The 14026-nt window shown below is 39.2% G+C and overlaps 1 protein-coding gene across 5 annotated transcripts in view; it reads right to left on the bottom strand.

The window, feature by feature from the left end:
• Positions 1-13501, bottom strand: part of LOC120519015 (Fc receptor-like protein 5) — a 179476-nt gene extending 165975 nt beyond the window's left edge. For all 5 annotated transcript variants that reach the window (XM_039742091.1, XM_039742093.1, XM_039742095.1 and 2 more), the window contains exons 1-3: positions 13443-13501; positions 5778-5813; positions 3328-3357 (exon numbers count right to left, since the gene is read on the bottom strand). In XM_039742091.1, coding sequence (XP_039598025.1) covers positions 3328-3357; positions 5778-5813; positions 13443-13473 — 97 coding nt within the window. In that variant the 5' untranslated portion in view covers positions 13474-13501. The remainder of the gene's footprint in view (positions 1-3327; positions 3358-5777; positions 5814-13442) is intronic.
• Positions 13502-14026: the final 525 nt, after the last annotated feature.

The raw sequence follows: 14026 nt of genomic DNA, 5'->3' as shown, positions 1-14026 counted from the left end.
ACTAACGTGCAAATGCACTAAAAATGTCTCTGATCAAAATTAAAAAGGAAAAAAGTAGACTTTATATGTATTATAAAAGTTGTCACTAGTATCAATTGCATTGTCATCTACTTAGAGCTCTTTGAAAACTCAGATCTTTACTGAACAGGTATTAGTTTCCATGCTATGGTATTAAAGGAAACCAAAATCATTTTTAGTATTTTTAGACAGGGGAAAGAGATGGAAAACTGGATCCATAAGTACTATAAACTTGTCATGGACAGTTAGTGTCTAACACAAAGTAAATATCTGTCATGTCTGGGATTTAAAGTTCAATATGCTATGTGCTTAAAAATGAAGTTCAATGACTTTGATTAAGTAAGACATGAAAATAATACAGTACAACCTAAATAATACTCCATGCATTCCAAACTGTCTGTGCCATTCATTTGTCTAAAAGGCTTTATTTATTTATTTATCTATTTATTTATTTACATGTTTAGCACATTAGGCAGCATTTTGAGAAACCTGTGTAAAAAGCTAATCATTTATTATACTACGAAAAATACATTTTTGCATTTTAGTAGGACTGCTGACTTGAAAAGGTTGGTCTCCATTTAATTTTCCTATGTGTTGTGCCTTCTAGGAGAACTTTACAAGTTCAGCGTATCCATCCATGCATGTGGGAATTTAATTCAGTCCAAAAACTTGATATCAGGGTAATCAGTGTTAATGGGAGTCCTTCTAAAATGGACTGCCCTCTCCTCATTGGCCGATTTCTGCTTTTCACCTATTACTGGTGATACAGGTTTTGACTGCAAGCAGTGGTGTGGAATTAAAGAATACATCGATTCAATTTCATTTTAGTGATTTCAGCTGAATATGCAATAAAGATGCACTAATTTATTCATTCAGTTTTTTATTCACTTAATTCACTTATTCATTCAATGAAACATCATGTAGGGCACTTAAGTTTATCCCAGCATCTACAAAGTGAAAGTTCGATGCCATCAGGCACTCAAGGCACACGCTAATTCCTTAATCCGTTAATTTAGTAAATTCATTTATTCCAGTTTTAGGACTGCTGACACTCAGAGTCCTTTAAGTTCACGTTCATCAATAAGGGCAAGGCAGGAACCAGCTCTGGATGGGGCACCAGTCTGTTACAATGTATATTCACAACACATCCGTAATGATTCAGACCAGACCAAGTTTATGGCTGAGTGTGAGGAAAGTGCTCAAAAATTGGGGAGTCCGTAACATAATCGTTACATCTGTCTGTTTACTCATATGCTTGTGTTTTGCCATTTTCTGCCATGTTCTGTGACCAATTTTTAATATGGTGAGTTATTGTATTACCTGCTAGGAAAGTTTGTTTGACATTCGTACATTTATAAAGATACTAAGAGTCTCTAAAAACTATTTTTAAACAACCTATTTCAGGCTCTTTCATGTTTACTTTAAGGGTTTTATTGTAGAGATCTGAATATGTTTATTTAACAGAAACTGAAAAAAGAACAAAAACAATATAAAAACTGAAATTAGAAAATGGTGAAAAACTAAAACTAAATCCAAAAAATAAATAAAAACCAAAACTAAAAAATATTATTAAACTAAAAAAACACTGCTCCTTCCTTCTCAAGGATTCACCACTATTTTAGTGACTGCTGATCACATTACTACATTTCAGACGCTTAAAAAGGTTCAATCTTCTGGGAAAATGGCTGAATTTATATTAGAGGAGCATTATTTTCACACAAATTTTATTTAACTGTTATCTCTGATCGCCATCCCAAAATTCAATTAAAGATTCTGGCATTTCTTTTTGTTCTAAGATGAGCTGTAAGGTAAATCTAACTTCTTGTTACCACTCAGAGGCTAATGGCCAAACCGACAGAATAAATCAGAACCAAGAGAGATTTTTGAGATCACCTGTTAATTTTTTTACATCTAATTGGAAGGAAATTTTGCCTGTAGAGTTTACTTGTAATGCTTTATATCATCAGTCTGTGAAAAAAATTTGTTCTGAGCGCTTGTATGGGTATAAATCTCTTCTGATTGATACACTTATTTTTTTCCTTAGGAAGTGGAGGAACTGAGTATCTATTAAATTATTTTGAATGACACTCTGGCAGAACCTGAAGATGGTGGATACCTCTTTCAAACAGTTTGATGACGGAAAACTGAAAAAGGCTCCTGACTTTAGGGCAGGTTATAAGGTGTGGCTCATAACATGAAACATCTGCCTGAAACTTCCAGTCCGTAAACATTAGCCCTTTTGTGATTTGTAAAAAAGTAGGTCCCGCATTTAATAGGCTGGCCCTTATGGCCCATTTCACAATAGTAGTCTCAGACATCACTTGGTTGAAAGTACACGTCTTGGTCGTCTGACAGATGCGAATTGAAAAGACTTGTCAGTGCAGTTTTCCTTTTCTCGTTTTTCTCAATAAGGATTCTCTGCTTGTTTTCCTGACTGTGAATTTTAGTTTGGAATTTGGAGATAGACCTCATTGTTTATTGAATTTTTGGTGTTGAACTTGGCCTGGCTTTTCCACTATGTGTCATCTCCAGAAATTTAATTAAAAAAGATAATTATATCTGTCTGTACCTTCAGCTGGCAGAACACATGGATTTGTTTCGTTCTGAGCATTTCAAAACAGCATTAGATGCCAGCCCTGAACCAAACTTGAATTGAGGTACAATTCAGTACATGTCATCCTCTTGCAGACAAACACACTCAGATCATACAGTGTTAGGTTATTGCCATAAACTAACAGATATTTCACATTTTTTAGGATGTGGGAGAATATGCAAATATCTTGGGAAAACCCTTGCAGACAAAAGTGCTATATGCTCTAACTGCAAAGATTGTACTGGCTTTTGAACCATGAATTCTGAAGCTGTCAAGCAGTGATGTTGATCACGGCAAGACTTATATATTACCAATAACTCCCTTGGAAGGAATAGGGGCCAACCTGTGCTGTTTTCACAGTTTATAAAGATTTTTTTCTTCTCATATTAGGTCCAACTTAAGTATCACAAATCTCTCAATAAAAATTTAGAAAAAAAAGCAATAAACAGTAAGTTCCTTTTTCAGACACTAGGTTTTTATTATTTTGTGGTTGAGTATAAGTGCTTAAACCATAGCTAACTCATGTTTACTATCAAATCAGCAGTTTTTAACAAAAAGTCACTCTCATATTTTAAAAAAGGACAAGCAATCAGAAATCAATCTTAGGGGCAAAAGCCAAATTCATAAATTCAATAAAGCAAATGGAAAAGAGAAACCAGAATGTTACACCTGAACAGAATCAATCAAAGCCAGGAATTTAGACCAATCCTTCTTACCTGTTTCCTCTGAGGTGTATGAGGTCTGCTCTAAAAAAAAGAAGAAAAGAATCTTAGACAGTTGTGCAAAATTGGAAAGAAGCTGAAGAAGTTATCTTGATGACACCTATCTTGATGAGCCATGTATTTTGCATGATGAGTTGTCAGACTCTCCACCTCTGAGTTGAACAAGCGGTTTATGTCAGGGATATAAACAGTCAGGATGTATAGGAGTAAACCATTTTTTTGACTTCATTGGAATAAAGAACAAACCATGGAAGGCTCGAAGAACTGCACACTGCAGTACTGTTTGCTCCTAACTACGTCATCCATCTAAGAGTTTTTGTCTCAAAACAGTGAATTTGCCAAACCTATCATTTAATGAAACCAGTCCTGGATATGGATCTGCGCATAAAGAACTTATTACCATTGCTTGGTTTAACACAAGGTCCATCTCAGGATAAAGCACTACTACTAATGTCATTGTATGTTATGCTTAACTGACACATTGTAACACACATTTGCATCTCCAAACAAAGCAAGTCCATCCGAATATGTTTACTTTGCAGCAGCATGTCAACCGAATGTCCATTGATTCTAAACTGATAATAATATGCATTCCCATCTCATTTATCATTTTTTATTGTCCTCCACAATACAGTGTACACAATTACAAACTCAGTTAGGGCTTCTTTCCTAGATGGTCATTACTGTTATGCTAGGAGAAAACTACCAAAAACAGATTAAGGGATCAGGAGAAAAGACACAGGTAAAAGGCAGGGAAAGATTGTAACCAGGGAACTATTAACAAAAGGCAAAGATCAAAAGTCAAAAGGACAGTTAAATGCTCCTAACCAGAAAAACAAAAATAAGAAAAATAGTTTTTTAAAAAGCACACAATATGGATTTTTCATCCTCATACTTTCTATTTTATTGCCACAGTGATGTCATACACCACACGTTAAGGACCTGCATAACCTGCCAACACTACAAGAATTCACCTGGGAAGCCTGTAGGTAATTTACAATCTACAACCATCACTGCACTGGTAGAGATGCTGGGTGTGATAAAATGGGACCCCCACCTTTGAGTAAATCCAAGAAGATCTGTCTACCGGTAGTGGTAAGTTTTTATTTTTTACAAAATGGGTCAAGCTTTTTGTGTTACCAAATACAAAGACTACAAGACAATGTAGTCGGCAGCTAAATTAGACCAAAGCACCATTTCACAACAAAGCACACTTTTGCACACCCAGTTGCACAGTGTTACTGTATTTTAGAGCCATCAATAGACCTATTCAACATATTTTTTGGAAAATTGAGGGAACCCTAAAAAAACTTGCACAGGCATAGGAAAAACGTGCACACTGCAAAGACTGAGCTGGGGTCTGAGCCCTGAAACTATGAAGCATTAGCATTAACACTACCCACAATACCATTAAACCAACCCCACTGAGTTATGCTTCATCACTTTCTTTTCTTAACAAAGCTGGGGTTTTCATTTACTGGATTTTGATTGTATACACTTTAACATTCTGTTCTGTTTTTTTTTTCCCCAAAGCAACTCTTCCTTTATATTCTAGCCATATAAAAAATGAAAAAAAAAAATAAATTTAGAGCTATTTACAAAAAAGTCATACACTCTCAAGGCTATATATTTTCAAAACAGACTCACTAGAATGCAGTGTCTGTAACATACACTGAAAGTGAGAGTTCAGTTAAGAAAAAGTAGTTTTAAAATGAGGGGAAAAGCAGTGAAGTAATGTGGAGCTACAAGTGGGCAAAACTCAGGAGTCTTAATAAGAATTAATTATTTTTTTTTAATTTTGAAAGAGGCCACGCACTAACCATTGCAAAAGGAAGTTATTCAAGTTTAAGGACACTCTGACTGCTGATGGCTGAGGGCAGGGCAGCTGTGTGAACACGCACGGTGTAGCGGCTTCATGCTGGAGAACAATCAGCAGACTGAGAACAAAGGACGTGGAAGGAAAGCGGCTGCCATCAAGAAGGGGGCTTCAAAGACAAACATGATGTAGTGGCTGATGGCTTGTTCTGTTCAACTGCACTAAAAAAAATTGAACATCATAACAAAAACAAAAAAATAAACAGAAAAGCCCTTCAGCTGGCTCACAGGACTATAATACTGCCAGAGAAGCTACATGGTCTCTGCCTGACAAGTTATGGATGTCCTCCACAAAACAAAAAAGAAGTCAGACCACAACCACTGAGAAAATGCTAAAAGGCTGACTTGAAAGGATGGGAAGCAAAACCAAAAAAACAGGCCATGCACAAGATATTTCCAGCAGGCCCTTTTCAATCCATAATCAGCAGGTCCCTCAATTTAAAGAAAAGTTCATAGAAGATGTGAAGATAAATCAAGATTTAGATTTGGAAACACTGCAAGATGAGAAGAATCAAGTGTGAGACTCAAACTGTGTGTTTCTGGACGAAATGGAAAACTTGTTCTCTTACTTTCATTCTGGGCTGAAGTCATCTCAGCAGCTAGACCTAAAAAAAAGATAAAAATAACTTGAAAAAGATGTGAGAAACGAAGAAAACCAAACATCTCCTTAATGCTCCATGTATCAGGGCAAGTGGGTTTTCTCATCCTTCATATTTGATAAGAATGAGCTGCTGATATTAAAGCCGAAGACCAGTCTTGACCTAAAGTGGGGTTTAGAAACATTGTAAGGGTATAAAAATAAAACAAGGAGGTGATTTCAGTTTAAAGAGAAAAGAAAAGTGACAAAGCATGTCAAATTCAGACAAATCAAACTATGAATCTGTGGACTTATTATTTCAAGATTGCATAAAGGAGTATTTTTTAGAACAAACTTCTTGCTATTTGCATGTCCACTAAAGATTTCAGTAATATCTATATGTTACATTCACAATAAGAAAAAACTGACTTGCTTTTTGACTGAAATAAAAATGTAGGAACTGGAATATAAGAATCAGTTTTATATGTGACTTTCTAAGCTGAACAGATAAGACAACAGAGATCTGCAAAAATGAATGCATTATTATTGAAACAGAATATAAATTGCTGTGGTCGGCTGGCGCCCTGCTCGGGATTTGTTTCCTTCCTTGTGACCTGTGTTGGCTGGGATTGGCTCCAGCAGACCCCCGTGACCCTGTAGTTAGGATATAGCAGGTAGGATAATGGATGGATGGATGGAATATAAATTGACTTTGCCATCATTAACACATTTGCATATTATCATTTATTTTGATTACTCCTGTATGTTTTTATATACATTGCATTACACAGTGATTACAGATTTTACCAGTAGAATTATATTTTAACCAACATCTGTTTGTACATTTATCAGAGGTGGTTTTTCAGGAGTCACTCCAGCACTGTGTAAAGGTTTATTCACAGAAAAATGAGAGAAAGTCATTCCAGTCAAGTAAACATCTGTTATGTCTCCAATGATAACTACTGTATTTGAAACTCTTTTTATAGACACATATATTAAGTAGCAGTGCACATCAGGTTCCAAACATGACGCTCCACTATGGGAGAAGAATAATTAAATTATTAACCTGAAGTGACTATGAACTGCTCTATTGCATTAATGGATAACAATAATGCATTGTGAGACGTTTATAGACTACTGTACAACTCAGAGTTAAGGACTGTTGTATAATCAAAACTGATCACTAACTCCTAGTGCTTTAACTCAGTACACATGGATTCTCAACACAAGCACCCCAAAGTGCAATATTCTTTACCAATTAAGATATACCAGGCTAATACCATTGATCAATTTAAAAAACTATTAAAAACACACCTTTTCAATTTGTCCTTTTCATAATTGCTTTTCTGTTCAACTTCTAATAGATTATATATGCATTGCAATATCAAATACTTCATGGATGTAATATCATTATTAATCCCTACTTTTTTCTGTTTTCCTTTCTGGTTCCTCTGTGGTGGTGTTTTATGCCATCAGCAGCTGATCAAAGTCCTGTGCAGCCATTTGTGATGATGGAATAATAGTAAATACTTTAACTGTCTATTTTCACTGCATCAAATTGTCTTAAATGAAGATGAAAAAATAATAAGAATGACTTTCGCACCTTTATGTTAGGTAGAATGCCCAGTAGGGGGTGGGCGGTCATTTGGCTTGCAATCCCTACAGATTTTTTTTCTCTAGCATATCACCATGAAAGTTTTTTTTTATTCTGTCCTCCCTAGCCATATGACCATAGGATCAGACTTATCTTTGGATTTAATAAACTTATCTTCAAATTAGCATTCTACTACTTGTATAGCAGTGTTATGTAAATACATAATGATTCTTTATAAATTATTTTTTATATGTTATCTATTTAGTTATATATAACTACCTATTTCTAACTTGCTATTTTGTTTCTCTCTTATAACTCATACTTTATATTGTGTAAAGTTACATTCAAGTCAAGTCAAGTCAAGTCAAAGTTTACTTATAGAGCACATTCAAGGCCACAGAAGTGATTTCCAAAATTCTGTACATGAAATTAGGAAAATAAAGTCAAAGATAAATAAAACTTAAAAAAAGAAACAAACTCCGAAAAGTAAATAAAAAACAATAAACAGCTGACAAATAACAATTTATACCACATAATAACACTTTATGAGTGACTAAAAGCCAGAGAGAAAAAATGTGTTTTCAGCAAGGATTTAAAAATTGACAGGGTTGGAGCTGATCTTATCTTCCTTGTATGAAAATGTGCTATAGAAATAAATGTTATTATTGTTGTATGCTCAACCCCCTTATTCATCTTCAACTGTGTAGCCAAACAGTTGAAACTCCATCAGTAAATACCTTTGTGCTACCAGATTTGTATCTGTAATCATCCTGTAATGATGAGGCAGCTTATAGGGAGGAGATCTTCCTTCTAACACAGTGGTATCAGAACAACACTCTCCCCGTTAATGATGGCAAAATACAAAGTCATTTGCGTGAAAGGGAACGTTGTAGAGAGGCACAGTAGCTTTGAATTTATTTCAGTGACTGATGACCTAAAATTGGATTGGCATATAAAGGTTAACCAACATTTTTATATTCTTAGAGATATGAGGAAAGTGCTGATGTGTCCTTTATGTTCACCAGTTTTTTTTTTTTAGTAAAGTCTATACTGACTTGCTGCATAGCATCCTGCTATGGCACAGGATTAGCACAGTACTGCAGGGAACTAATAAAAACATGAATAAAAAGTGCACATATACACCAGTATTAAATGAATTAACAATCTGATTCCTAACATTTATTGGCAAAAGTTTTGTCTGCAATCACAGTGCAGGATGTGGGGTTAGCGTAGTAAAATAATACAACACCATTGTCAAAGTCACTTAATTGAATTCAGGGCTGCGGAGGGCAGAGTGCAAATATTATCCTCACCGGCTCTGGACAGGGACACTCCTGGACAATCCATCACAAGATACACAATCACACACACACATCTACACTTACACTGGGCCAATTTAGAGTCACCAATTAACGTAATTTGCATGATTTTAGGTAAGGTGGAGAATATTTGGGTAGAATGCCATACAGACATAAATAGAATGTCCAAACTCCATAAAGACGACAACTGGGTAAACCCCGAAAACGGCACATATTAACCACTGTGACACTGTGCTGTCCTATAAATTCAATATATAAATGATAATCTACGTAAATTGTAAAATGCAGAATTTGAGAAACTAAAATGAAAAGTAATCTCTTATATCTTTTTTCTAAATAACAAAAAGAAATTATTTCATACATACAACATACAATCTATGATTTATCTGTTCTAGATCTCCACCTCCATCTTATTGTAGTGGAGGGGTTTACGTGTCCCAATGATCCTAAGAGCTTTGTTGTCCGGGGCTTTATGCCCGTGGTAGGGTCACCCAAGTCAATCTGGTACTAGGTGAGGGACGTGACAAAGAATGGTTCAGAAAAGCTATCATGAAGAATAAAAACTTTGGATGGCGTTTTCCCTCGGCCGACACGGGTCAACGGGGTCCCCCTCTGGAGTCAGGCCTAGATGTGGGGCTTGATGGCGAGCACCTGGTGGCCGGGTCTTCACCCATGGGGCTTGGCTGGGCACAGCCCGAAGAGGCAACGTGTGTGCCCCTTCTCATGGGCTCACCACCTGTAAGAGGGGCCAAGGAGGTTGGGTGCAGTGTGAGTTGGGTGGTGGCAGAAGGCGGGAACCTTGGCGGTCTGATCCTCGGCTACAGAATCTGGCTCTTGGGACGTAGAATATCATCTCTCTGAAGGGGAAGGAGGCTGAGTTAGTGCACAAGGTCGAAAGGTTCCGGCTAGATATAGTCGGGCTCACCTCGGCACACAGCTTAGACTCTGGAACCAATCTCTTTGAGAGGGGCTGGACTGTCTATCACTCTGGAGTTGCCCCCGGTGAGAGGTGCTGAGCGGGTTTGGGCATACTTATTGCCCCCCGACTTGGAGCCTTTTCATTGGGGTTTACCCCGGTAGACGAGAGGGTAGCCTCCCTCCGCCTTCAGGTGGGGGGACGAGTCCTAACTGTTGTTTGTGCGTATGCGCCGAACAGCAGTCTGGAGTACCCAGCCTTTTTAGAGTCCCTAAAGGGGGTGCTAAAGGGCATACCTTCTGGGGACTCCCTCGTTCTGCTGGGAGACTTCAATGCTCACGTGGGCAATGACAGTGAGACCTGGAAGGGCGTGATTGGGAGGAATGAACCGGAGCGGTGTTTTGTTATTGGACTTCTGTGCTCATCATGGATTGTCCATAACAAACACCATTTTCAAGCATAGGGGTGTTCATATGTACACCTGGCACCAGGACACCCTAGGCCTCAGTTCGATGATCGACTTCGTGGTCATGTCATCGGACTTGCGGCCACATGTCTTGGACACTCAGGTGAAGAGAGAGGCGGAGCGGTCAACTGATCACCACCTGGTGGTGAGTTGGCTTCAATGGTGGGGGAGGATGCCGGTCAAGGCCTGGTAGGCCCAAATGTATTTTGAGGGTCTGCGGGGAAAGTCTGGCAGAGTCCCCTGTCAGAAGTAGCTTCAACTCCCACCTCCAGCAGAACTTCGACCACGTCCCAAGAGAGGTGGGGGACATTAAATAAGAATGAGCCATATTCCGTGCCTCTATTGTTGAAGTGGCTGACCGGAGCTGTGGCCGTAAGGTGGCCGGTGCCTGTCATGGTGGCAATCCCCGAACCTGTTGGTGGACACCAGTGGTGAGGGATGCCGTCAAGCTGAAGAAGGAGTCCTACAGGACCCTTTTGTCCTGTGGGACTCTGGAGGCAGCTAATAGATACCGGCAGGCCAAGCGGAATGTGGCTTTGGTGGTTGCTGAGGCAAAAACACGGGTGTGGGAGGAGTTTGGGGAGGCTATGGAGAACGATTTCCGGATGACTTCAAGGAAATTCTGGTCCACCATCCGGCGTCTCAGGAGGGGGAAACAGTGCAGTGTCAAGACTGTATATGGTGGGGATGGTGCGCTGCTGTCCTCGACTCAGGACGTTGTGGGTTGGTGGGGGGAGTACTTCGAAGATCTCCTCATTCCCACTTACATGCCTTCCAATGAGGAAGCATAGCCTGGGGACTCGGAGGTGGGCTCTCCCATCTCTGGGACTGAGGTCACTGAGGTGGCCAAAAAACTCCTTGGTGGCAGGGCCCCAGGGATGAGATATGCCTGGAGTTCCTCAAGGCTCTGGATGTTGTAGGACTGTCTTGGTTGACACACCTCTGCAACATCACATGGACATCACGGACAGTGCCTCTGGATTGGCAGACCAGGGTGGTGGTCCCCCTCTTTAAGAAAGGGAGCCGGAGGGTGTGTTCCAACTACAGAGGGATCACACTCCTCAGCCTCCCTGGAAAAGTCTATTCGGGGGTCCTGAAGAGGAGGGTCCATCAAATAGTCGAACCTCAGATTCAGGAGGAACAGTGTGGTTTTTGTCTTGGTCGCGGAACAGTGGACCAGCTCTACACCCTTGGCAGGGTCCTGGAGGGTGAATGGGAGTCAGGGAATTCTGTGGGGGGTGCTCAAAGAAATATTGGGTACCGGACTCTCTGATAAGGGCTGTTCGGTTCCTGTACAACCGGTGTCAGAGCTTGGTCCGCATTGCCGGCAGTAATTCAAACCCGTTTCCGGTGACAGCTGGACTCTCCCAGGGCTGCTGTTTGTCACCGAATCTGTTCAGAACTTTTATGGACAGAATTTCTAGGCACAGCCAGGGCGTTGAGGGGGTCCGGTTTGGTGGTCTCAGAATTGGGTCACTGCTTTTTGTAGATGATGTTGTCCTGTTTGCTTCATCAGGCCGTGATCTTCAGCTCTTCCTGGATCGGTTCGCAGCCGAATGTGAAGTGGCTGGGATGGGAATCAACACCTCCAAATCTGAGACTATGGTCCTCAGCTGGAGAAGTGTGGAGTGCCCTTTGAGGGTTGGGAGCGAGATCCTGCCCCAAGTGGAGGAGTTCGTATCTCAGGGTCTTGTTCACGAGTGAGGGAAGAATAGAGCAAGAGATCGACAGGCGGATCTGTGCGGTCTGTCATGGTGAAAAAGGAGCTGAGCCGTAAGGCAAAGCTCTCAATTTACCAGTCAATCTATGTTCCTACCTTCACCTATGGTCATGAGCTGTGGGCAGTGACCGAAAGAACGAGATTGTTAATACAAGCGGCTGAAAATAGTTTCCTCTGCAGAGTGTTTAAGGCCTTCCCTTAAAGATAGGGTGAGAAGCTCAGTCATCCAGGAGGAGCTCAGAGTAGAGCCACTGGTGAGGTGTTCTGGGCACATCTAACCGGGAGGATGCCCCAGGGAAGACCCAGGACACGCTGGAAGGACTATGTATCTCGGGTGTCCTGGGAACACCATGGGATTCCCCCGGAAGAGCTAGAAGAAGTGGCCGGGGAGAGGGAAGTCTGGGCATCTCTGCTTAAACTGCTGCCCCCGCGATCCGATATCGGATAAGTGGAAGAGGATGGATCTCCACCTCATAGTTTAACTGTCTTTGTCTAAAATCATAAATATGTTGCAAAAATAGTTTTTTTTTTAAATACAGTAATGAGAAAAACATTTGAACCATCATTGCAAGTTTGATTTTGTATCCTATTTTTTACATTTTTTATCAGTTTTCAATTTAAAGTAGAATATAAAGTAGTGAAATTATAGGGAGTTTACTATAAACACTAATATACATTTATTCTGTCTACAAGTGATAAATCTTTAGGTGCAGCAGATGAATCAGTCATTCAAAATTAATATTTACAAGCACTGTAATCTGTTAGTTAGAATGTCTAATACCACAAAGTGGTGTGTACTTGTATTAAAAATAATTAAGACTGATATCAACACATACTATATAACACTATAACAGAACACACAAGAAAATATTTAATGCTAGACTTTGTATTTGATTACTTTTATGTCAACCCATTTGCTGGTTAATTATAACCAATTTATCTATTAAGGGCTTTGGGAAACAGCAGGGGTGAAAATCAGGTACAAACCAAGTGTGGGGAACAGCCCATCTCAGACTATAGATATACATATATATAATTACAGTATATTCATACACATTTCTTCCATGTTAACTGCACACACATAGTAAAGAACCAACAGTAACATTTTAATCTCTGGACATGTGGATCAGCAGCACCAGCAGCACCAATCATCCCACTTACAAATTTGACAGTTAATTCACTCCTGGGTATTATCATTCTGTTTGTGAATATCGGTATATTTGCCTAAAGTAAACTATATGCTGCTAACATTTTCTCCATATTGTTCACAGTCAGTTTTCTCTGAAACAGTTCTACCTTGGGTTTGTTCTTTTACATCACTACATTTTCATTGATACTATGTTGCTTTAAAATTTCCTGAATTAAAACACATCAACGTAAGTGGTAAAAGCTTTTATAAAATGCTGCTTTATAACAAATTTCACTGGAGAGACAGTGTTTCCATAAATTTTTGTTCGATTTGCCACAGAACAATTTCCTGTAATAGCCCACACCTCACATATTATCATTTTCTTATAATATTCTTTTTTACATTGATAGTTCACTTTTATTACCAAATCCATTTTAATAATGAATACATAAGACTTTGGTGAAACAAATTTTCAATTTAAAGATGTAAAATTAAGTCCTATACAGTACTTACAAATCAGGAGGTATAATTTAGAAGTCTGCATCCTGCAATTGTCCTTAAGCAGAAGTGAACGTTGCAGATGCAAAAATAAAAGAACTTCAACATTTCAATTGCAGTCTTTAAGTATACAGGAAATGATCTCTACCAACAGTGCTCTTCAAGAGAAAACCACTTTAAACACATTGCAGTTTTGTCAGTGACCTATGCATTTTGGTTGAAGTATTGAAAGTGAATTTAACTCCATTATTTTTGCCATAATATTGCAATGGTTAGTATTACTGCTTTCCATTTGAAGACATTACCTGGTCAAGTCAATGAGCAGGTGGGTTTCCACTGTAGACTCCTGTTTCCTCCCTTGTCTTAGATCTGTTTGTGTATTAGATTGATGGTGATTGGGATTGGTTCCTGCCTTGCGCCCTGTGTTAGCTGGGATTGGCTCCAGCAGACCCCCGTGACCCTGTGTTCGGATTCAACGGGTTGGAAAATGGATGGATGGATGGATTTTAAATTTGTCCAGTCAGAGTCTGCATGATTGTGCTTTGTAAAGAATTGGCATGCCATCCGGTGCTGATTCATGCTATGTGTTTTATGCAAGC

This window comes from Polypterus senegalus, chromosome 18 (genome assembly GCF_016835505.1).
Source record: "Polypterus senegalus isolate Bchr_013 chromosome 18, ASM1683550v1, whole genome shotgun sequence".
In the NCBI taxonomy this organism is placed as follows: Eukaryota; Metazoa; Chordata; class Cladistia; order Polypteriformes; family Polypteridae; genus Polypterus; species Polypterus senegalus.
The sequence above is the reverse complement of the archived record's forward strand: the minus strand, read 5'-3'. Positions and strand labels throughout refer to the sequence as shown.